The 26,709-nt window shown below is 39.5% G+C and overlaps 2 protein-coding genes across 2 annotated transcripts in view; both read right to left on the minus strand.

Moving 5' to 3' along the window:
* ZMAT1 (zinc finger matrin-type 1) overlaps positions 1–25,054 on the minus strand; it is a 119,985-nt gene extending 94,931 nt beyond the window's left edge. Inside the window, exon 1 of the mRNA XM_080652407.1 lies at positions 24,977–25,054. The gene's annotated coding sequence lies outside the window, so the exon portion shown is untranslated. The remainder of the gene's footprint in view (positions 1–24,976) is intronic.
* A 72-nt stretch (positions 25,055–25,126) lies between these two features.
* Positions 25,127–25,889, minus strand: BEX5 (brain expressed X-linked 5; the record flags this gene model as incomplete). The annotated part of the gene is made up of 1 exon (XM_080652409.1): positions 25,127–25,889. The coding sequence occupies one exon, from the start codon at positions 25,887–25,889 to the stop codon at positions 25,548–25,550; it is 342 nt and encodes a 113-aa protein (XP_080508535.1). The 3' UTR covers positions 25,127–25,547.
* Positions 25,890–26,709: the final 820 nt, after the last annotated feature.

Genomic DNA, 26,709 nt, shown 5'->3' on the forward strand with positions numbered 1-26,709 from the left:
GGTAAAGAATAAAAATGGTGACAAATAAGTACGTATCAATAATAACTTTAAATGTATATGGATTAAATGGCCCAAACAAAAGACATAGGGTAACAGATTAGATAAGAAAACATGACCCTTATATCTGATGTCTACAAGAAACCCACCTCAGTAAAAAGACAAACACAGACTGAGAGTGAAGGGATGGAAAAAGGTTTTTCAGGTGAAGGGAAATGAAAAAAAGCTGGGGTAGCAATACTTATATCTGACGAATTAGATCTCAAAGTGAAGGACATAACAAGAGATAAGGAAGGCCACTTCATAATACTAAAGGGAGCAATCCAACAAGAAGAAATAACTCTGGTAAACATATACGCACCCAATACTGGAGCACCCAAATACATAAAAAGAACTCCTGGACAATATCAAGGGAGAGATTGACAGCAATACAATCATAGTAGGAGACTTTAATACCCCACTATCACCATTGGACAAATCCTCTAAACAAAAAATCTGCAAAGAAACATCAATCCTAAATGACTCACTAGACCAGATGGAATTGAAATCTTCAGAATATTTCACCCCAAAGCCACAGAATATACATTCTTCTCAAGTGCACATGGGTCATTTTCAAAGATATACCATATATTGGGTCATAGGCAAAGTCTCTTCGAATTCAAGAAGATAGAAATCATATCAAGCATCTTCTCTGATCACAGTGGCATAAAACTGGAAATCAACTACAATAAAAACAATCCAAAAAAATCAAACATATGGAGACTAAACAGCATTCTGTTAAACAATGACAGGGTTACCAGAGAGATCAAGGAAGAAATAAAAAAACGTTATGGCAACAAACGACAATGAAAACACAACAATTCAAAATCTATGGGACACAGCGAAAGCAGTCTTGAGAGGGAAGTTCATAGCTCTACAAGCCTACTACAAAAAACAAGAAACAGGCAAATAAAAAAGCAATGAGAAACAGATATTATATAGATATAGATGAACTATGAAAAATAGAAGACCAGAGAGGGAATAATGGCGGCGGAATAGACAGACGTGTTCCGAGCCTTGTCCCGGAGCAGAAAGAAACAACAGCTGAGGGTCGCACAAGGAGTCTTTGTTGGCTGGTTGGGAGACAGCTGAATTCCAGAAGGAGGTGGGGGACTGCTAAACGGGGTTCCCCTGACCTGGCAGCACCAACTGCTGCTGGGTCCCTTCCCGGAGCTGCGGGCTTGGACGCGGAGTCTGCGCCATCTTGATCCGGAAAGTGGAGCTTATCGGAAGCCTGAGAATCCACAACTGCGGCACCCAAGGAACGACTGCGAGCCCCAGAACAACGCTCCCCAATTGGCGCAAACACACGGGTTCAGAGGAGCTCTACACTCCACCACGGAAAGGTCAGATTTCGCCTGGGATAAGGTGAGGTCTCTGGTCCCGGCGGGAGAGAGGAACGCGCGTTTTGCGGGAGCTGGAGGACCAGGGAAGTCTGTGCCTAGAAAAATCCGTGGCTGTAGTGGCTGGCGTGATCTGTGATTGTGGAAAGGGGTCCTCAGAGCTGCTAAGAGAAGGGCACTCTAAAAAGCAACCCATTTTGATCTGACGTGCAGGGACACCCTAAGAATTTCAGGCAGTCCAGACTTACGCGCAGCCCCTGCGTTCCCTGGGTGCCTGGGCTATGCGCAGTCCCGGAGTTCGCACAACTGGGTTTTTTCCTCTTGAAATTCTTGCTTCTGATTACTAAGCCCAATACATAGGATCACCCAGTTGGGGACAACCTGGGAGACTGCAGGGGAAAGTTGTTTTTCTGGAACCTGGGGATCGGAGCAGGGAGTGACCATCAGAGAGTCAGCTCTGAGGCAGCCCACTCCCACAAACCGGTAGTGAGTGCCACAGGGAAAGAAGGCTCTAACACTGCCTAGAGAGGCCATAGATATACCAGGAAGTCAATCCAGAAACACTGCCACCCAGGGGCTGAATCACAAATTGACTCTTGTGTAATCAAAAATAAAGGAATACGAGAAATTAAGACACACCGCCTGCTTAAAATCAGGACTGGCTTACAACACTGAAGAGCAGTGGAACGCAGGGAACTGCAATACTGTCCAGACTGAGAAACAGGCGTGCCAAACAGAAAAACAGAGGAAGTGAATGACCTTCACTACTTCACATCTTATTTTTACCTTTTATTTTTTTATTTTTTTTTATTTTTTTTATTTTCATTTATTGCATCTTTTAATCAAGAAACTTTTTTTTCTTTTTTCATCACTTGATTTTACCTTTTTAATTATTACATTTTTATTTTCAATCCGTATTATTACTACTGCTATTTTATCTTTTTTTTTTTTAAAGTGTCATTTTATTTTCTCTTCATTTTATTTTGGGATTAGGGTTCTACATTCTATTTTTATCTTTCCTTTAGCATCGTTTTACTCTATCTCAACTCTACCTTTAGGCCATCACTCTCTTCCTAACCTCCCCCTTTTCAGTGTCCTGTTTATCTTACCCTTTTACTGCTTTAGATTTTCCCTATTATTTCTGTTTACCCCTTGTTAAAATTTCACCCTACTTACACATCTAATCTCCAATCCCCTGCTCCAAGTCCACATACACCTCTCCCTTCGCTGTCTGAGCTATCCATAAACTTGTCCTTCTCTCTGTCCTTTTGTTGTTGTTTGCTTGAATGTAGATTATATCGAATTTTTATGCTTTTTTTGCGAGATTGTTCTGCTTATTCTTCTTTTGTTTATTTTTTTGTTTGTTTTGTGCTGCAGCTTTCCCTTGCCTCACTCCATATTAGTTGGTGTTGTAGATTGTACTAATCCCCAGGCACTTGTTGCTGGCATTTGCTGGGATTAGTGATTGTTCTATTGGAGTTTTATCCCCAATATATATAGTCTGTTCCCCTTTCTCTCTTAGTCACTTTCTTGTCTCTCTTACTTTTTTTTTCTTTACTTTCCCTTTTCCCAATTTCATTTTCACATTCCTTTTTTCTTTCTTTCTTTCTTTCTTTCTTTCTTTCTTTCTTTCTTTCTTTCTTTTTTTCTTTCTTTATTCCTCTTCTTCTTTCTCTCCTGTCACCTAATTTGCCTTTCTCTGGTGGTCACCTATATTGGAGGTTATTAATATCGTGAATACATTCCTGTTCAGTGCCTTGTGAGTTGTACCTGGTAGTGCTGTAGTTTGTGCCTTTAAATCAACCCAGGAGAGAGAGAACTACATAACCAGACACCCAGAGAAGAGAGACCATGGGGAGACAAAGAAGCAGCCCGCATATGAAAGAAAAGCAGGCATCACCAGAAAAGGAAGTAAACGAAATGGAGGCAAGCAACCTTCCAGAAAAAGAATTCAGAGAAATGGTCATAAGGTGGCTGAAAAGAATGGAAGACAAATTCGACAATATGAGCAAGAACCAAGAGGAAATGAAGAAGAACCAAGAAGAAATGAAAAATGACATCGCTGCTGTAAAGAACTCAATAGAAAGCATCAAGAGTAGACTAGAAGAAGCAGAGGACCACATCAGTGAGCTAGAAGACAAGATGGAAAAAAATACCCAAGTAGAGCAACTTCTAGAAAAAAAAATTAAAAGGCAGGAGGAGAGTCTAAGGGAACTTTGGGACAACACGAAACAAAACAACATCCGCATAATAGGGGTTCCAGAAGGAAAGGAAGCTGAGCAAGGAATAGAAAACCTGTTTGAAGAAATAATGACAGAAAATTTTCCTGATATAGGGAAGAAAAAACCCACACAAATCCAAGAAGCTCACAGAGTCCCAAGCAAAATGAACCCCAAAAGACCGACGCCAAGGCACATTATAATTAAATTGGCAGACACCAACGACAAAGTAAGAATCTTAAAAGCAGCAAGAGAGAGACAGAAAGTTACATACAAAGGAACCCCCATCAGACTAGCAACTGATTTCTCAACAGAAACTCATCAGGCCAGAAGGGAATGGAATGAAATATACAAAGTCATGCAAAGGAAGGGTCTGAATCCAAGAATACTGTACCCAGCAAGGCTGTCAATCAAAATTGAAGGTGAAATCAGGAGCTTCACAGACAAAAAAGGACTAAGGGAATTTATTACCACCAAACCAGCAATGCAAGAAATGCTAAAGGGTCTGCTGTAAAAAAAAAAAAAAAAAAAAAAAAGGAAGAAAGAAACAGGAAGCGAAGAAGTAACACAGGGGTAAAGAATAGGAATGGCGACAAATAAGTACCTATCAATAATAACTTTAAATGTAAATGGATAAAATGCCCCAATCAAAAGACATAGGGTAACGGAATGGATATGAAAACACCACCCATATATCTGCTGTCTACAAGAAACCCACCTCAGAAAAAAAGACGCACACAGACTGAGGGTGAAGGGATGGAAAAAGGTTTTCCAGGCAAATGGAACTGAAAAAAAAGCTGGGGTAGCAATACTTATTTCTGACAAATTAGATCTCAAACTGAAGGACATAACAAGAGATAAGGAACGCCATTTCATAATACTAAAGGGAGCAATCCAACAAGAAGAAATAACTCTGGTAAACATATATGCACCCAATACAGGAGCACCCAAATACATAAAAAATTTCCTGGAGCATATCAAGGGAGAGATTGACAGAAATACAATCATAGTAGGGGGCTTTAATACCCCACTATCACCATTGGACAAATCTTCTAAACAAAAAATCAGCAAAGAAACATCAATCCTAAATGACTCACTAGACCAGATGGAATTAATTGACATCTTCAGAACATTTCACCCCAAAGCCACAGAATATACATTCTTCTCAAGTGCACATGGGTCATTTTCAAAGATAGACCATATGTTGGGACATAGGCAAAGTCTCTTCAAATTCAAGAAGATAGAAATCATATCAAGCATCTTCTCAGACCACAGTGGCATAAAACTGGAAATCAACTACAATAAAAACAACCCAAAGAAATCAAACACATGGAGACTAAACAGCATGCTATTAAACCATGACTGGGTTACCAGAGAGATCAAAGAAGAAATAAAAAACATCATGACAACAAATGACAATGAAAACACTACAATCCAAAATCTATGGGACACAGCGAAAGCAGTCTTGAGAGGGAAGTTCATAGCTCTACAAGCCTACTGCAAAAAAACAAGAAACAGGGGTAATAAATTACCTAACCCAACAACTCAAAGAGTTAGAAAAAGAGCAACAAGAAAATCCCAATGTAAGCAGAAGGAAGGAAATAATAAAGATCAGAGCAGAGATAAACGACATAGAGACCAAAGAAACAATACAAAAGATCAACAAAACCAAGAGCTGGTTCTTTGAAAGGATAAACAAAATTGATGAACCTCTAGCCAGGCTCACCAAGAAGCAAAGAGAGAGGACCCAAATAAACAAGATCAGAAATGAAAGAGGTGAAATAACAACAGATCCCGCCGAAATACAAAGGATTGATAAAAAATACTACGAACAACTCTATTCCAACAAACTGGACAACCTGGAGGAAATGGACATATTCCTAGAAAAATATAACCTTCCAAAACTCAATCAGGAAGAATTTAAACAGCTCAACATGCCAGTAACTATGGAAGAAATTGAAGCAGTCATCAAAGAGCTTCCGGCAAACAAAAGCCCGGGGCCAGACGGCTTCACAGGAGAGTTCTACCAAATATTCAAGGAACAACTAAAACCTATCCTCCTCAGACTATTCCAAAAAATTCAAGAGGAAGGAACACTTCCAAGCTCCTTCTATGAAGCCAGCATCACCCTAATACCAAAACCAGATAAAGACAACACAATGAAGGAGAATTACAGGCCAATATCCCTCATGAATGTAGATGCCAAAATCCTCAACAAAATTCTAGCAAATAGGATCCAGCAGTACATCAGAAAGATCATACACCATGACCAAGTAGGGTTTATCCCAGGAATGCAAGGATGGTTCAATATCCGCAAATTAATAAATGTGATACATCACATAAACAAATTGAGAGATAAAAATCACATAGTCATATCAATTGATGCAGAAAAAGCATTTGACAAAATCCAACACCCTTTCTTGATAAAAACTCTCAACAAGGTGGGAATAGAAGGATCATACCTCAACATAATAAAAGCTATATATGATAAACCCACAGCTAACATCATACTCAATGGGCAAAAACTAAAACCATTTCCCCTAAGAACAGGAACAAGACAGGGATGCCCACTCTCACCACTCCTGTTTGACATAGTACTGGAAGTATTAGCCACTGCAATTTGACAAGAAGAAGAAATAAAAGGCATCCAAATTGGAAAAGAAGAAGTAAAGCTGTGCTTATTTGCAGATGACATGATATTGTACATAGAAAACCCGAAAGACTCCGTCAAAAAACTAACAGACTTAATAAATGAATTCGGCAATGTAGCAGGATACAAAATTAACACCAAGAAATCTATGGCATTTCTATACACCAACAGTGAACTTACAGAAAGAGAGACTAAAAAAGCAATCCCATTTTCCATCGCACCAAAAAAATTAAGATACTTAGGAATAAATCTAACCAAGGAGGTAAAAGACCTATATGCGGAAAACTACAGGACACTGAAAAAAGAGATAGAGGAAGATGTAAACAGATGGAAGAACATACCATGTTCATGGATTGGTAGAATCAACATCATTAAAATGTCCATACTACCCAAAGCAATCTATAGATTCAATGCACTCCCCATTAAAAATACCAACGGCGTATTTCACAGACCTAGAAAGAACTCTCCAAAAATTCATCTGGAATAAAAAAAGACCCCGAATAGCCACAGCAATCCTGCGAAAGAAGAATAAAGTAGGAGGGATCTCAATACCAGATTTCAAGCAGTATTACAAAGCCACTGTCCTCAAAGCAGCCTGGTGCTGGCACAAGAACAGACATATAGATCAATGGAACAGAATAGAAAATCCAGATATAGACCCAAACCAATATGCGCATTTAATATTTGACAAAGGAGGCATGAGCATACAATGGAGTCAAGACAGTCTCTTCAATAGGTGTTGAGAAAATTGGACAGATACATGCAAAAAAATGAACTAGACCACCAACTTACACCATACATAAAAATAAACTCAAAATGGATCAAGGACTTAAACATACGACAAGAAACCATATAAATAGTAGAGGAATCCACAGGCAGAAAAATCTCTGACATATGCCAAAGCAATTTCTTCACTGATACTGCTACTAGGGCAATGGAAACTAAAGAGAAAATAAACAAATGGGACTACATCAAAATGAAAAGCTTTTGCACAGCAAAGGAGACCATCAATAAAACAACAAGAAAGCCCACTGCATGGCAGAACATATTTGCCAATGATATCAACGATAAGGGCTTAATTTCCAACATTTACAGGAAACTCATGCAGCTTAACAAAAAGAAGATAAACAACCCAATCAAAAAATGGGCAACTGATTTAAATAGACACTTTTCAAAAGAAGACAGAAGGAAGATCAAGAGACATATGAAAACATGCTCAAAGTCACTAATCATCAGAGAGATGCAAATCAAAACAACAATGCCGTACCATCTTACACCTGTCAGAATGGCAATTATCAACAAATCAACAAATGACAAGTGCTGGTGAGGATGCGGAGAAAAAGGAACCCTCGTGCACTGCTGGTGGGAATGCAGACTGGTGCAGCCACTGTGGAGAACAGTATGGAGTTTCCTCAAAAAACTAAAAATGGAACTCCCATTTGACCCAGTGATCCCTCTTCTAGGAATATATCCCAAGAAACTAGAAACACCAATCAGAAAGGATATATGCACCCCTATGTTCATAGCATCACAATTCACCATACCTAAGATTTGGAAACAGCCTAAGTGCCCATCAGCAGATGAGTGGATTAAAAACTGTGGTACATCTAGACAATGGAATACTACGCTGTGGTAAAAAAGAAGTTCTTACTATTTGCAACAACATGGATGGAGCTGGAGAGCATTATGCTAAGTGAAATAAGCCAGTCAGAGAAAGATAAATATCACATGATCTCACTCATTTGTGGAATATAATGAACAACATAAACTGATGAACATAAATAGATCCAGAGACAGAGAAACATCAATCAGAACTTCAAACCTCAGGGAAGGTAGGGGAGGGGAGGGGTAAGGGGGAGAGATGAACCAAAGGACTTATATGCAGGCATGTAAGCCTAATCAATGGACACAGAAAACAGGGAGGTAGCGTTATGAATGGGAGGTGGGGGTAATGGGGGAATAAGGACACATATGTAATACCTTAATCAATAAAGAAATGAAAAAAAAAACAAAGAGGACCACACCAAGACACATAATCATAAATAAAATGCCAAGGGCAGATCTGAGAGGATCCAAGATGGCGGCGTAGGTAAACACCTAAACTGCATCGCACAACAATTTCAAAATACAACTAAAAGACAAAACGTCTATCACCCAGAACCACGGGAAAGCTGGCTGAGTGGAAGTTCTACAACTAGAAGGAAAGAGAAAAGAGTATTGAGACGTGCACAAGCGCTGAAAAGCTGAGTTACGGAGGCACGCGAATCGGGCTGGCGACGGGCGACTGGGAGCACTGCTTTTTTCAACCCGAAGGGAGACAAGCTCCCAATTACTCCGAACTCCAGTTTCTGGGGAGATGCAGGGGACCCAAACTCCTACGGGGAGAAGCTGGACCATCTGCCATCGGGTCGGAAAGTGAGGGAGGCTTGCTTGCTGGGCTGAGCGCAGTAATAATTGTTTACTGTGCTGGGGCGTGGGATGCGGGGACGCGGTGGAGATGCAGAGCCGGCTAACTGGCAGCCATCGCTGTTTGCCACGACCGAGCCTAGTGATGCCCTGAGACCCCGCCCACACAACCTACAAACCCACCCAAGCTCCAAGCAGCGGCTTTAGCATATGAAAGGCCCGCCCTATTGTAGCTTAACCTAGCAAACTTGCAGCCTGGGTCAGACAGCTCCAAAACCTCCAAACCCCAAGCAAAGAGGAGAAAAACTGTAGTTCTCATTGTAGCTCCTGCTGGGTGGCCTCAGACAGTAGCTGACCTGCACCCCATTGGAGATCCAGAAGCCAGTGTACCTAGTGGTCAGTGTGAGACACTAGATTTGAACTCCTCACATCCATAAGTGACACATTCAAGAGGCAGACTCAGCGAGCACCAAAGCCCCACTGAAATAAGTCCTGCACCATAAGTGTGTCTCTAGCGCAGCAGTTCTTCCATTATAGACACAGCGGGTCCTCACAGCCAGTTGGCCTGGAGGTCAATTCCTCCCAGTGTACCAACAGCAATCAAGGCTTAACTACACCAAGACTTTGCACTCAGCCCACAAAGGGGTGTACCAAAGGCGTCCACCTCAGGTGATTGGGGAGGCTGAGCTACTGGCCCCTATAGGTCACCTACCACACAAAGCCACTCCATCAACACAGGGAAGCAGCAAAATTTGGAGACAAAGAAACATGTCATGAATGAAAGAAATGGAGGAAAGCAAACTACTGGACGACATAGTGTTCAGAACCATATTTATAAGGTTACTCAAGAATCTTCTAAAAACTGCCGAGAAACTTGATGAGACCTCCAAGGAGCTTAGTGAGACCTTCAAGGACCTTAATGAAAATGCCAAATAATGGAAAAGGACCAGTCAGAAATTAAGCATACACTGTCTAAAATAAAGAATATACAGAAACTCAACTGTAGATCATCATACCCCAAGAATCAAACCAAAGATCTGAAATATGAGAAAACAAAAAACATCCAACCAGAAAAAAAAAAAGAATCCAAAAATATGAAGATAGTGTAAGGAGCCTCTGGGACAACTTTAAGCGTACCAACATCCGAATTTTTGGAGGTGCCAGAAGAAGACAGAGAGAAAAATATTGAAAACCTATTAGAAGAAATAATGACAGAAAACTTTCCCTACCTGGTGAAAGAAATAGACTTACAAGTTCAGGAAGTGCACAGAACCCATACAAGAGGAATCCAAAGAGGACCACACCAAGACACATCATAATTAAAATGCCAAGGGCAAAAGACAAAGAGAGAATATTAAAAGCAGCAAAAGAAAAACAGTTAGTTACCTACAAGTGAGTACCCATATGACTGTCAGCTGATTTCTCAACAGAAACTATGCAGGCCAGCCGGGAATGGCAAGAAATATTCAAAGTGATGAACAGCAAGAACCTACAACCAAGATTACTCTACCCAGCAAAGCTATCATTCAGAGTTGAAGGTCAGATAAAGAGCTTCACAGACAAGAAAAAGCTAAAGGAGTTCATCACCGCCAAACCAGTATTATATGAAATGCTGAAGGGTATTCTTTAAGAAGAGGAAGAAGGTAAAGATAAAAATTATGAACAACAAAGTGACAACAAATACCTATCTATGAACAAGTGAATCTAAAAATCAAGTGAATAAAAAATCTGATGAACAGAATAAACTGGTGAATGTAATAGAATCAGGGGCATAGAAAGGGAGTGGACTGACAATTCTCAGGGGGAAAGTGGTGTGGGGGTGCAGGAAGCGATTGGACAAAAATTTTACACCTATGGATGAGGACAGTGGTGTGGGGGGAGGGTAAGGGCATGGGGTGGGGTGGGAACCGGGTTGAGGGGAGCTATAAGGGGGGAAAGAGGATCATCTGTAATAATCTGAACAATTAAGATTTATTTTTAAAAATGGTGCTAGGAAAATTGGACAGATACATGCAGAAAAATGAAACTAGACTACCTTCTTACACCATATACAAGAATAAACTCAAAATGGATTAAAGACTTAAATGTAAGACTCAAAACCATAAATCCCATAGAAGAAAACATAGGCATAAAATATCTGAAATTTCTCTTAGAAATATTTTTCTGATATATCACCTCAGGCAAGGGAAACATAAGAAAAAGTATACAAATTAGACTACATCAACAAAATGAAAAGACATCCCACTGAATGGGAGAACATATTCGCCAATGATACATCTGATAAGGGGTTAATATGCAAAATTTATAAAGACCACAGAGAACTTAGCACCAAAAAACTAACAATCCAATTTAAAAATGGGCAAAGGACCTGAATAGATACTTCTCCGAAGAAGACATACAGATAGCCAATGGATATATGAAAAGATGCTCAACATCACTATTCATCAGAGAAATGCAAATTAAAACCACAGTGAGACAATACCTCACACTTGTCAGAATGGCTATCATCAATAAATCAACACACAACAAGTGTTGGTGAGGATGAGGAGAAAAGGGCATCCTTGTGCACTGTTGGTGGGAATGCAGATTGGTGTACTGTAGCCACTATGAAACACAGTATGGAGGGTCCTCAAAACACGAAAAATGGAACTGCCTTATGATCTAGCAATTCCAGTTCTGGGGATTTACCTGAAGAAATCCAAAACACTCATTTGAAAGAATATATGTACCCCTATGTTCATTGCAACATTACTTACAATAGCCATGATATGCAAGCCACTCAAGTGCTCACCAATAGACAAGTGCATAAAGAATAAGTGGAACATATATACAATGGAACATTACTCGACCATAAAAAATAAATTAAATCTTACCATTTGAGACAGCATGAATGGACATAGAGGATATTATGCTAAGTGAAATAGGTCAGTCAGAGAAGGACAAATACCATATTATTTCACTTTTATGTTGAGTCTAAAGGGATTTGGTGGACAAGGTGAAAAATGTGAAGGGATTAAAAAGTAAAAATTTGTAGTTACAAAATAGTGACAGGGATGTAAAGTACAGCATAGCGGATATAGTCAATAATATTGCAATAACTATGTTTAGCACCAGGAGGGTACTAGAAATATTGGGTGGGAAGACACTTTGTAAAGTACATGATTGTCTAAGCACTATGCTATACAACTGAAACTAATACAAAATAATACTGAAAGCAAACTGTAATTTAAAGACACTAAGAGAAAAAAATAGCATCCTATATGAAATATCATTTCTTTTTAAATTTATCTTTATTGTTGAAAGGGTTACAGATGGTCCCTCCCCCTCCCATTTACCCCCTCCTAACCACTCCTGCCCTCTCCCTAATCCTTCACCTCACTATTGTCTGTGTCCATGGGTTATGCATAAATCATATAAGTTCTTTGGTTAATCTCTTCCTGCCCCCCCCCCACCCCTTCCATCTGATAATCATCAGTCTGTTGCATGCTTCCATGTCTCTGGATCTATTTTGTTTGTCAGTTTCTTTTGTTTTTTAGATTCCACATTGAAATATAATTTTGAAAGCAATACTTCAATCATGAAACTGGTACACAATGAATGAATGTATTTTAGTTGAATAATAAGTTATTTTAATGCAATAAAACACATAATAATCAGCTTAGGATGAAATGGCTCATATAGGGTTCAAAAATCAACAGCCTCTAGGCACTATCTGAAAATTTACTCTAAACACCTGTGGTTCTTTACTATGAGCTTATTTTCTTCATGGAAAAGAAGGAGTAAAGACCTATTTACATTCTTCTGATCAAGTAAATACAAATATAATTTTAAAGAAAGAAAAGGTGTAAAACACGTGGTCCACTATATAGATGGCATAATGTGGGTTGCACCATATGAGAAAGAACTGGCAGGTATATATGGGAAAATACGGTCAATTCAAAGTTCAGTGAGTGATTAGTTGTAGGGCACAAATAGAGAAGAAGCCAAAAAAGGAATGTCAAGAATCAACTCATCAAGAGCCTTGGGTGGTATGTTAATAGGTCTGTGTTTTCTTCTTTGGTCAATGGGAGCCTTTGAAGAGTTTAAAGTAGGGGTGTGATAGAATCAGGTTTGTAGGTGAGATATATCACTTGAGCAGAACTGTTGAGGACAAGTTAAGTAGGAGAGGAAAGAGTCTAGTTAAGAAAAATTAGCAGCAATCCAGTTTTATTGATGTAACAATAGCTAGAATTAAGGCACTAGTAGTAGGAAGAGAGAAGAATGAACAAATCCAAGTGATAATTAAGATGTAAGACTTGGCAGCTGAGTGGATGAAAGAGAATAATAAGAAGTGATCAAAAATGGTTCCCGCCCCATGGCAGAAGGAGGAGAGGAAGAAAGGGTGGAGACCTGGTGCCAGGCTTGGTGCACAGACGTCTCAAGCTGGGCACGCAGTGTTTGAGGGTTGGTGTCAACGCTGAGCCCATTCCATGGGAGCTACTGCTGCACTGCCACTGCAGTGGGGCTCAGGCGGCCACTGAGTCGAGCCGGCAGCGGGGCTCATGGGGAGGGAGGAGGCAGTGAAGGCAGTTTGCCGGGTGGGGGGTGAGGGGGGAGATGCCACTGGGCAGCTGGCGGACCAGCGGCAGAAGATGGCTGTGGAGAGCACATCCGACAGCACTGAGGTTAGTCTGTGATTAAAAGTTTAATACTGGGATGTTATTGGAAGCCTGAAAATCCCAGGAATCTAAAACTACAGCACCCAGCAAACAGCTGTGAACCTGAGAACACCAGTCCCCAAGTGGAGCAAGCATGCAGATTCAGAGGAGCTCTGCACCCCCTCAAGGAAAGGTCAGATTTCACCTGGGAAAAGAAGAGAGAGAACTACATAACCAGGCACCCAAAGAAGAGAGATCATGGGGAGACAAAGAAACAGCCCCCATATGAAAGAAAAGCAGGAATCACCAGAAAATGAAGTAAAAGAAATGGAGGCAAGCAACCTGTCAGAGAAAAAAATTCAGAGAAATGGTCATAAGGTGGCTGAAAAGAATGGAAGACAAAATCAACAATATGTGTAAGAACCAAGAGGAAATGAAGAGGAACCATGAAAAAATGAAAATGACATAGCTGTCATAAAGAACTCAATAGAAAGCATCAACAGTAGACTAGAAGAAGCAGGGGACCAAATCAGTGAGCTGGAAGACAATGTAGGAAAAATACCCAAGTAGAGCAGCTTCCAGAAAAAAAAAAATTAAAAAGCAGGAGAGTCTAAGGGAACTTTGGGACAACTTGAAACAAAACAACATCCACATAATAGGGGTGCCAGAAGGAGAGGAAACTGATCAAGGAAGAGAAAACCTGTTTGAAGAAATAATGACAGAAAACTTCCCTGATATTGGGAAGAAAAAACCCACACAAATCCAAGAAGCTCACAGAGTCCCAAACAAAATGAACCCCAAAAGACTGATGCCAAGGCACATTATAATTAAATTGGCAAACAGCAACGACAAAGTAAGAATCTTAAAAGCGGCCAGAGAGAGACAGAAATTTCCCTACAAAGGATCCCCCATTAGACTAGCTACTGATTTCTCAACAGAAACACATTAGGCCAGAAGGGAATGGAATGAAATATACAAAGTGATGCAAAGGAAGGGTATGAATCCAAGAATACTGTACCCAGCAAGACTATCAATCAAAATTGTGGGTGAAATCAGGAGTTTCACATACAAAAAAGGACTAAGGGAGTTTATAACCACCAAACCAGCAATGCAAGAAATGCTAAAGGGTCTGCTATAAAAAGAAGAAATAGGAAGCGAAGAAAGAACACAGGGGTAAAGAATAATAATAGAAACAAACAAGTACCTATCAATAATGACTTTAAATGTAAATGGATTAAATGCCTCAATCAAAAGACATGGGGTAACTGATTCTATAGAAAACATGACCCATATATCTGCTGTCTACAAGAGACCCACCTAAGTAAAAAAGATGCACACAGACTGAGGGTGAAGGGATGGAAGAAGGTTTTTCAGGTGAAGGAAAATGAAAAATAAAGCTGGGGTAGCAATACTTATATCTGACAAATTAGATCTCAAAGTGAAGGACATAACAAGAGATAAGGAAGGCCACTTCATAATACTAAAGGGAGCAATCCAACAAGAAGAAATAACTCTGGTAAACATATACACACCCAATACAGGAGCACCCAAATACATAAAAAATTTCCTGGAGCATATCAAGGGAGAGATTGACAGAAATACAATCATAGTAGGGGGCTTTAATACCCCACTATCACCATTGGACAAATCCTCTAAACAAAAAATCTTCAAAGAAACATCAATCCTAAATGACACACTAGACCAGATGAAATTAATTGACATCTTCAGAAGATTTCATCCCAAAGCCACAGAATATACATTCTTCTCAAGTGCACATGGGTCATTTTCAAAGATAGACCATATATTGGGTCACAGGAAGTCTCTTCAAATTCAAGAAGATAGAAATCATATCAAGCATCTTCTCCGATCACAGTGGCATAAAACTGGAAATCAACTACAATAAAAACAATCCAAAAAAATCAAACACATGGAGACTAAATAGCATGCTATTAAAACATGACTAGATTACCAGAGAAGTCAAAGAAGAAATAAAAAACATCATGGCAACAAACGACAATGAAAACACAACAATCCAAAATCTATGGGACACAGCGAAAGCAGTCTTGAGAGGGAAGTTCATAGCTCTACAAGCCTACTGCAAAAAAAAAAACAAGAAACAATGGTAATAAATTACCTCACCCTACAACTCAAAGAGTTAGAAAGAGAGCAACAACAAAACCCACTGAAAGCAGAAGGAAGGAAATAATAAAGATCAGAGCAGAGATAAAAGACACAGAGAACAAAAAATCACTACAAAAGATCAACAAAACCAAGAGCTGGTTCTTTGAAAGGATAAACAAGATTGATGAACCTCTAGCCAGGCTCACCAAGAAACAAAGAGAGAGGACCCAAATAAACAAAATCAGAAATGAAAGAGGTGAAATAACAACAGACCCCGCAAAAATACAAAGGATTGTTAAAAAATACTATGAAAAACTCTATTCCAACAAACCGGACAACCTGGGGGAAATGGACATATTCCTAGAAAATTACAACCTTCCAAAACTCAATCAGGAATAATCTAAACATCTCAATAGGCCAATAACTATGGAGGAAATTGAAGCAGTCATCAAAAACTTCCGGCAAACAAAAGCCCGGGGCCAGACGGCTTCACAGGAGAGTTCTGCCAAACATTCAAGGAAGAACTAAAACCTATCCTCCTCAGACTATTCCAAAAAGTTCAAGAGGAAGGAACACTTCCAAGCTCATTCTATGAAGCCAGCATCACCCTAATACCAAAACCAGATAAAGACAACACAATGAAAGAGAATTACAGGCCACTATCCCTCATGAACATAGATGCCAAAATCCTCAACAAAATTCTAGCAAATCGGATCCAGCACTACATCCGAAAGATCATACACCATGACCAAGTAGGATTTATCCCAAGGATGCAAGGATGGTACAATATCCGCAAATCAATAAACGTGATACATCACATAAACAAATTGATAAATAAAAATCACATAGTCGTATCAATTGATGTAGAAAAAGCATTTGACAAAATCCAACACCCTTTCTTGATAAAAACTCTCAGCAAGGTGGGAATAGAAGGATCATACCTCAACATAATAAAAGCCATATATGATAAACCCACAGCACACATCATACTCAATGGGCAAAAACTAAAACCATTTCCCCTAAGAACAGGAACAAGACAGGGATGCCCACTCTCACCACTCCTGTTCAGCATAGTACTGGAAGTATTAGCCATTGCAATTAGACAAGAAGAAGAAATAAAAGGCATCCAAATTGGAAAAGAAAAAGTAAAGCTGTCCTTATTTGCAGATGACATGATATTGTACATAAAAAAACCCGAAAGACTCCATCAAAAAACTATTAGACTTAATAAATCAATTCTGCAAGTTAGCAGGATACAAAATTAATGCTATAAATCTATGGCATTTCTATACACCAATAGTGAACTTACAGAAAGTGAGACTAGACTGAGAAACCAAGATGGAGGCATAGGTAAACACCTAAACTGCTGCCTCGCACAACGATTTCTAAACTACAACTAAAAGATAAAACAGACATCATCCAGAACCGCAGGAAGGCTGGCTGAGTGGAAATTCTACAACTAGAAGGAAAGAGAAAAGTACACTGAGACTTAGAGGAGCTACAGGAGGCAGAGGTACTGAGATGCACCTACGGAGAGGACTGGCAACTAAGTGCGCGGCTGGCTTTCTCAAGTGTGAGGGAGACAAAAGCTCCCGACTGCCCTGAACTCCAGTTCCGGGTGAGACTCTGGGGACCCAGACTCATACGGGGTGAAATTGGACTGTCAGGAAAGAGAAAAGCACACTGAGACTCAGAGGAACTACGGAAAGCAGAGTTACTGAGGCGCATGCGCGGAGAGGGCGGGCAACTGAGTACGCAGCTGACTTTCTCATGTGGGAGCGAGATAAAAGCTCCAGAATGCACTGAACTCCAGTTCCAGGTTAGACTCTGGGGACCCAGACTCATTCAGGGAGAAACTGGACTGTCAGGAAGCAGGTGGAACTTGAGGGCGGCTTTCTCTCAGAGGTGCTTGCAGCGATTACCACGGGACACTGAGACATAGGGGCTTATTAGGGCAGGACTGACAGAAAACCAATGCTGTCTGCTCCGCCCTGAGACTCCGCCCCATTCAAGCTGAGCACAGAGGCTTTTGCAAGTCTTCTCCCATAAGGGTGTCTCCAGCACAGAAGTTCTCCCTGCGTAGACACAGCTGATCCTCACAGCCAATTGGCCTGGAGGTCTATTCCTCCCAGTGATACCAACAACAATCAAGGCTTAACTTCAATAAGACTGTGCACAGAGCCCACAAAGGGGTGCACCAAGAGTGTTCACCTCAGGTAACTGGGGAGGCTGAGCCACTGGGCCCTATAGGACACCTAGCACACAAAGCCACTCTATCAACTCAGGGAAGCAGCCAAAATGCAGAGACAAAGAAACAGGTCACAAATGAAAGAAATGGAGGAAAACAAACGACTGGATATAGAGTTCAAAACCACAGTTATAAGGTTTTTCAAGTATTTTCTAGAAAAGGCCGATAAATTTAGTGAGACCCTCGAGGATATGAAAAAGTACCAACTAGAAATTAAGCATACACTGACTGAAATAAAAAATAACATACAGAGATCTAACAGCAGACTAGAGGATCACAAGAATCAAGTCAAAGATTTGAAATACAAAGAAGCAAAAAACACCCAACCGGAAAAGAAAAAAGAATCCAAAAATTTGAAGATAGTGTAAGGAGCCTCTGGGACAACTTCAAACATACCAACATCCGAATTATGGGGGTGCCAGAAGAAGAGAGAGAGCAAGATACTGAAAACCTATTTGAAGAAATAATGACTGAAAACTTCCCCCACCTGGTGAAGGCAATAGACTTACAAGTCCAGGAAGCGCAGAGAACCCCAAACAAAAGGAATCCAAAGAGGACCACACCAAGACACATCATAATTAAAATGCCAAGGACAAAAGACAAAGAGAGAATATTAAAAGCAGCAAGAGAAAAACAGTTAGTTACCTACAAGGGAGTACCCATACGACTGTCAGAGGATTTCTCAACAGAAACTATGAAGGCCAGAAGGGAGTGGCAAGAAATATTCAAAGTGATGAATAGCAAAAACCTACAACCAAGATTACTCTACCCAGCAAAGCTATCATTCAGAATTGAAGGGCAGATAAAGAGCTTCACAGACAAGAAAAAGCTAAAGGAGTTCGTCACCACCAAAGCAGTATTATATGAAATGCTGAAAGGTATTCTTTAAGAAAAGGAAGAAGAAAAAGGTAAAGATAAAAATTATGAACAACAAATACATATCTATGAACAAGTGAATCTAAAAATCAAGTGAATAAAAAATCTGATGAACAGAATATTCTGGTGAATATAATAGAATCAAGGACATAGAAAGGGAGTGGACTGACAATTCTTGGGGGGAAAGGGTTGTGGGGGTGCGGGAAGAGACTGGACAAAAATCATACACCTATGGATGAGGACAGTGTGAGGGGGGGTCAGGGCAGGGGGTGGATGGGAACTGGGTAGAGGGAAGCTATGGGGCGGGGGGAGAGGAACAACTGTAATAATCTGAACAATAAAGATTTAATTTTTAAAAAATAAAGGAGTTACTACATATTTAAAAAAGAAGAAAGAAATGATTGAAGAAGGAATTGTTAAACTAAAAGGAACCAGAACTTACAGATCTTGAAAATTCTCAGCCTTTTTATATTGCAAAACTAAATAAATAAATAAAATAGAGGAGCAAGTTCCAAGTGTGTGACCAAATAACCATTTTATATGATTAGTATGGGTGTGAACCACAGACCTAATCAGCCATCCCATCAGGAATACTGCCAGTTTGAATTAAAGAGAACAGAGATGGGATAAAATGAAGGAACTTTTAATCATATTAGATCCTACAATACAGGATGATAAAGTTATTCAACTATGAACTTGATTGTTCAAGAAAAGAGAAGAATGACCATGAAAGTTATTCAGAGATGACCAGGGCCCCCATCTCAGTTTCAACAGACCAGATGGCCTCTAACCAAAGCCATGATGGTGGGGCTGTCCACAATCAGAGCACATAATTTGCACCCTGGGGACATGACCTCCACCTAGCAGAGCTCATGTTTGAATGGGGACCCTACAGAAAGCTGCTAGTGGGAAGGGCTACCACAGAACTGTGACAGGGTCAGCACCGTTAAGGACTGAGGGAGTGATTTTGCCATGCCAGATGGTCTGAATGGCAGATCATCAAGCCAAAGAGGATTATTCTCATGCCTTGTGATCTAATAGGATTTGCCTTTCTAGGTTTTGGACTTTCTTGGGACCCATCACTCCTTCTATCCTATATCCCCTTTGGAATGGGAATGTCAATCCTATGGCTGTCCCACCATTGTATTTTGGAAACACGTAAGTTATTTGATTTCACAGGTTCACACCTGGAGAGTAATTTTGCCTCTAAGGATGAATCATACCTAAAATATCACCCAGATCTCATTTATATAATATTTAGATGAGATTTTTGACTTTTGAATTTATGCTGGAAAATGAATTAAAACTTTTAGGGCTGTTGGGATGGAATGAATGCAATTTGTATGTGAGAAAGACATGAACTGAAGGTTTGTGTCTTCCCAAATTTAATATGTTGAAACCCTAATCCCCAATGTGATTATATTTGGAGATGGGACCTTTGGGAGGTAATTACATTTAGATGACATTATGACGGCGGAACCCCTATGATGGAATCACTGTCCTTATAAGAAGAGGAGACCAGAGCTCGCTCTCTCTCTCCACCATGTAAGGACACAGCAAGAAGGTGGCCATCTGCAAACCAGAAATAGGGTTCTCACCAGACACTAATTCTGTCAGAACCTTGATCTTGGACATTCCAGCCTCCAGAACTGTGAGGGAAAAAAATGTTTGTTGTTTAATTCACCCAGTTTATGATTTTTAAAAATAGTAGTCAGAACTTACTAAGGCAATTGGAATTTATCAAAATGAAATATTTTTGTGCATCAAGGAACACTATCAAGAAAATGAAAAGGCAACTTACAGAACTAGAAAAAATATTTGCAAGTTATGTATCTGATAAAGGGTTGATATTGAGACTATATGAAGGACTCCTACAACTCAACGAAAACAACCAAAAAAAAAAAAACCAAATAAAAAATGGACAAATAACTTGAATAGACATTTAATCAAATAAGATATATAAATTATATAAAAAGATGCTCAACATCACTAAACATTAGGGAAATGCTCATCAAAACCACTGTGAGATATGACTTCACACCCATTAGGGTAGTTATTATTAAAAAAACACTCAGGAAATAATGTGGGGAAATTAGAACAATTGTACACTGCTGGTGGGGATGTGAAATGGTGCAGATGCTGTGAAAACCAGTGTAGTGTTTCCACAAAACAAGATCTGTATAATTACCATATGTTCCAGCAACTTCACTTTGTGTATATGTCTAAAAGATTTTTTGTGTATATGTCCAAAAGAATTGAGAACAGAGGCTTAAACAGATATTTGTACTCCCAGGTTCACAATAACATTATTCACAATAGGGAGAAGCAACCCAAGTGTCCACTAAGAGATGAATGGGTAAATAATATGTGGTATATACAGTCCATAGAATATGATTCACACTTAAAAAAGAATAAAATTCTGCTATACACTATAATATCGGTGAACCTTGAAAACATTAAGCTAAGTTAAATAAGCCAGACACAAAAAGACAAATATTGTCTTATTTCACTTAGATAAGGTACCTAGAATAATCAAATTCTATAGACAGAAAGTAGAATAGTGGTTACCAGGGGCTGTTGAGAGGGGAAAACTAGAAGTTATTATTTAATGGCTACAGAGTTTTAGTTTGGAATGATGAAAATTTTCTGGAGATGGGTAGTGGTGATGATTCTACAACAATGTGAATGTGCTTAATGCCACTGAATTGTACTTATAAATGTGTGTATATGTATATGTAAATGTATGTTTTGTGTTATGTATATTTTTCCACAATAAAAAGTCCAAGAAAGGACCATTTCAAAGTGAACAATTCAGTGGTATTTAGTACATTCACAATATTGTGCAACCACTACCTCTATCTAGTTTCAAAACACTTCCATTACCTCAAAGTAAAACACCTTACTCACTAAGCAGTTTCCCTTCTTTAGATTCTCCCATAGTCCCTGGCAACCACCAATCTGTTATATCTTGTATTGGTCTTCTAGGACTGCCATAACAAAATATCACAGGTTGAGTGACGTAAACAACAGAAATTTCTAACAGTTCTGAAAATTGAAATTCCAAGATCAAGTAATCAGCAGGTCTGGTTTCTCCTGAGGCCTCTCCCCTTGTCTCGAATACAGCTGTCTTCTCACTATATCCTCATAGGGCATTTTTTTCTTTATTGTATTTTTCCCATCCCCATTTATCCCTCCTACCTCTACTCCCCCCTCCTCCACCTCTACCCACCCACCCCCAACTGCTACACTGTTGTCCTTGTCCATGGGTCCTTTCCCAATTTTTTCTTTTTTTCTTAATTTTGCCACCCTCCAGAATCCCCACACACACACTGAGCTGCCAGTCTGCTCTTTATCTATGAATTTGTCTCTACTTTGCTTATTAGTTTATTTTGTTCATTAGATTCCACATATGAGTGAAATCATATGGTACTTGTCTTTCTCTGACTGGCTTATTTCACTTAGAATAATGGTGTCCAGGCCTATCCATGCTGTTGCAAAGGGTTAAATTTCCTTCTTTTTTATGGCCAAGTACCATACTATTCTATTGTGTAAATGTACCATAGCTGTTTAATCCACTCATCTACTGATGGACACTTGGGCAGTTTCTAAAATCTTGGCTATTGTAAATAATGCTGTAATGAACATAGGGATACATATACTCTTTGAATTAGTGTTTTGGTTTCTTTGGATAAGTTCCCAGAAGTGGAATCTCTGGGTCATAAGGCAGTTCCATTTTTAATTTTTTGAAGTATCTCCATACTGCTTTCCACAGTGGCTGCACCAATCTACAATGCCACCAACAGTGCACTAGGGTTCCCTTTTCTCCACATCCTCACCAGTATTTGTTGTTTGTTGATTTATTGAGAATAGTTTCGATAGGGGTTGCATTGCAATGATCAGTCTCTTGTAGAGCTTCTAGTAGGTGCATGGCCCTGTCCACATGTCAATTTCTGACTTCAGAACTGTGAGAATATAAATTTCTGTTGTGGTGATTTTTACAGCAGCCACAGGACACCAATACTCATAGCGAGTGGCACGATCTGTTGCAAATGAGTTTTTATCACTATTTTCACCTTCCCTGAAACAAGCAGATAAACACTCCCTAGTTATTCTACAAGTTGAAAATGGCTAAAACAGATTCTCCCAATCAAGGTTTTAAATGGGCGAGAGGAATGTAATATCTATTCATGTTATTGTTTATCTATTACCCGAATTTGAATGAAAAAGTGAAAGGCATTATATGGTCTTTAGTTGAGGAAGTACATCTTATTAAAACATATAATCTTTCCCCTTGAACTTTAATTTAGTCTTGCTTTACTTTAGATAATATTTAATAATTTTATATAGTAAATATAAATCTTCCCCTTTATGATTTCATCTTTTCTTATTTTTTAATGCTCAAATAGGCCTTCCTAGGTTCTTTTCCTTAAATTCAGATGAACATATATCTATATTTTCTTCTAGTTATTTGATTGGTTTGTCCTTAATATACTTGAGATAAAACTGTATGCACGGGTAATTCTCAAACTCTAGTGTGGGGCAGAATCACCTGGGAGGTTGTTACCAATACAGTTACCTGGGCACAATTACCAAAGAGTGGTTCTTGGGATTCTGTATTTTAATCAAGCTCCACATGTGATTCTGAAGTATTTGATAGGCTATCAAACTTAGAGGCATCCTGACATTATACCATCTTAAAAGGGTCTGATGTGTTGGTTTTGGGGTGTAATTTCTCCTTTTTTTATTCTTTAACAAGATATATATTCTACACAAATGACATGACTTGGTTAGGTTCACACAGTCAACCAAGGGTAGTGCAGATAAAATGAACCAAAGATATTTTAGTCACAAATTATACCCAATTGTTCTCAACTCTGCATGTACATCAGAATCAATGGGAGAGTTTTTACAATGTGATAATTCCTAGGTCTCACTTCTCATGAGTCTGATTCCATTGGTTGGGAGTAGGTTCTGAGCTACACTTTAAAATCTCAAATAAATGAAACTTATAGCCAAGGTTGAGAACCTATGCACTAAACATAACGGTATAAAACAAGACAGTTGTCTCTAAACATGGTAGTCTAGTGGGAACATAAAGCCTGATGTATATAGGTTAATTAAGGCACTTAAAATTATATATATAATTTTAAACTAAATTAATAACTTTAATACTTGAATTAAAACTGGGGTCTCCATTTTAATTTATCTAAGTCCAAAGATGAACTTGTAGGATGCAGTGGGTGTGGATTAAAACCTAGTTTCCTGAATATTTAGCCAATTTCTCAGGTGATTCTGTGTAGGTGGTCTGCATAGCACTTGTTGATAAATACTGGTATGTATGTAACATTATAGTAAGTCCGTGTGTTAACATTGGTGTACTATGCTTTCTCTGTTGTGATACTTTTTTCAATTACAAGCTAGTCTATAGGGAAAAGATGTTACTTGCCCATAAATGATCAAAGGAAACCCTGGCCCAGATTGCAGGACTCTTGACTCAGCTATAATTAACTATTGTGCCCTACAACTTATCAGACTATGTGCTAGGTACTGAGAGTAGGAGAACAAATGAGACAATATAGTTACTGATAGAAGGGCACAATCAATTTGGGAGCAGTGATGACTGGGTGGTGGAATATGTTCTAAAACAATGGTCCATCTACCAGGTCCCCAATCCCAGCCAGTTTCCCAATGATTTGTGATTACAGTTTTATTTGGCACAGTAACAATCAAAGCAAAGGAAGAAGGAAACTACTCTGGGTCCATGTAGGCTAGTGTAAGTATAGACTACTGTGAATTCCTGGGGTGCGTGAGAGTGGTGTGGACCAGAACAGTCTTGGGGACATAAAGCCTCCCTCAAAACACCTGTATATTCTCAGAGTGAAACCTATAGCAGTGTATGCACAGGAAATGGTGAGTCAAGAAAACTGGGCTAAATTCATCCAAAGATAAAAGGGATAGTCCAATTCTGAGAACACTATCATTAGTGTCATTCACTTATCTAGGGAACGGGGGTGAGAAAAAGTCTGAGAAAAACCATAAAGGGTATGCACCTGATTATTATTTTAAAGCAGGAAGGGGGCATATTCCACGTTTCTGAAAGGCAAAAATGGGGAGTCAGACCACTGAAGGCTCCAGAGAAATTAATGGGTCTTTTTCACCTTTAGCACTCCAGCTCATCAGCTGTGGTTGGGACAAGTTGAGGAAAACAAAACTGAACAGAAGGGGAAGGAGAACGTAGCAGTCATGGCATTTTACAGGGAAGGGGTGCCAATCAGTCATGGCATATTCCAGCGGCATAAGTATACAAAGCTGTTACCCACCTGGCAGTCAACTGTATTTGCTGGTAAGCATACTCCTTGGCCCTTCCCTAAATATGAATGGCACCTAGAGGGTTGGGGCCTTGCATGTGTGGATAGAGCCAGCCAGAGTTCAGTTATTACCTTATTGATTTCCACAATAGCCCTGTAAGGCATGTATTGCTGTATCTTCATAAATAGGCTGACTTTAAAGAAATGTATCTATAATAATAAAAGCACAATATTCTAATTAGACCAGACATCCTAAGAGATACAGAGGTAATATAAAATTAATGTCTTTAAATTGTGTCTCAAGTATTTAATTGTCTGCATTCCCTTCATAAGATCATTGACAAGTTCTTTGCTTCTTACTTGTTTTCTGATACATATAATACATGTGTATTCATTTTGAAAAAAATGAGAAAAACAAGAAAATAAAAAACACACTCTGACATATATAAAATATGCATGCTTTTAAATGAGATAGTATATCTATAAACTGCTTTTTAAACTGCTTTATTAACTTTGTGATATTTATTAAGCATTTTTCCATGCAAGTTAATGAAACTCCCCTGCTGACAGAAAAAGTTACAGACTAAGTCAAAATGAAATGTCCAATCAGAAAAATAAAAGAACACCAAAGATTCACCATAATGGGTACATCAAAAAATGCAAGTGTGGGAAGCAGGGGGTTTATAATTCTTAACCTCAGCATTCAGGGCATAAGGCAAAACTCATCATGATGGACATGGTGAGGGGGATCTCCTATAAGAATACGCAGACTGTACCTCAACTGAAGCTCTCTAATTTTCCTCCTTAGCTCTCTCATCTCCTCCATGAACCGTTCCATATCATCTGCATCTCCATCTATCATATCAATGTTATTGACAAGCCTATTGGGCATATCCTCTCTAAAATCCTGGGCAGGTGGAGCCCAACCCTCTCTAATATTTCCTCCAGGCTCCTGGACTTCACCACCTCCCAAAGGGCAGGCTTCTTCTTCATTCTGCACCGGAGCCTGCTCACCTCCTTTGCATTCCTTGGGGACATTTTCCATGTTGAGTTTTTTTTCTGCTTCTTTCTAGGAGATAATAAAGCAATGATTCAATACGTTGTAACAACCTGATTCAGAACCCTGTAGGCAAAGGTTTCCCCATCTGAGAGACTTCGCGCGCCCTCCAGGGGTCGCCCCAGACCCAGCCCTGCCCCACAAAGCCCACCACCTTCCCTGAAAATCCTTCCCTAGGCCAATCCTCACACAAAAACGCAGGACAAGTGGTGGGTGGGACGTGGTTGAGAGACCAGGAATCCTGATAAGCCTTCCAGGGGCGCCCGAGTTTGCCCCTCCACCTTCTTCTTTCCTCACCAGCCACAGACCCAGTTTCTAAAGACTTACACAAGTTTCTCCTGCTCTTAATTCGGGCACAGAAGGCTGAGTCCCCTAGTTTCTGTTTAATCTCTGATACCCCTACATTTTAGGATCCCAAGCACTCCCCTACCTTCAGGGATCAGAAGCAGGTTTCCTCTTAGCCTTGATATCTGCTGCAACAAAGGACCTAAAGACCTGCAGACAGAAATATGACAATGGCCAGGATTGATCACTTGATTAAAGGACAGCTTCATTGCTTATTTGGGACTCTGCTAGTCAAGTATTGCCACCATCTTTTTCTCCTTCATTGGGTCTCACAGCTTCTTTTCCCTTCCTGTGATGCCCTAACACGCCTTCCAGAAATAGGTGTTATAATCAATGATTATTTCCAAACCAGTTTTACATATTCTTTAGGTCCCTTACCCCACTGTCTTGTCCCTCCCGTCACCTATTTACCATTTCTTGAACGCAAATGGACAACTTTCCAGGGGGGTAATCAGAAGAGCTT

The sequence above is a fragment of the Plecotus auritus genome (assembly GCF_963455305.1).
Source record: "Plecotus auritus genome assembly, chromosome: X".
NCBI classification, from domain to species: domain Eukaryota; kingdom Metazoa; phylum Chordata; class Mammalia; order Chiroptera; family Vespertilionidae; genus Plecotus; species Plecotus auritus.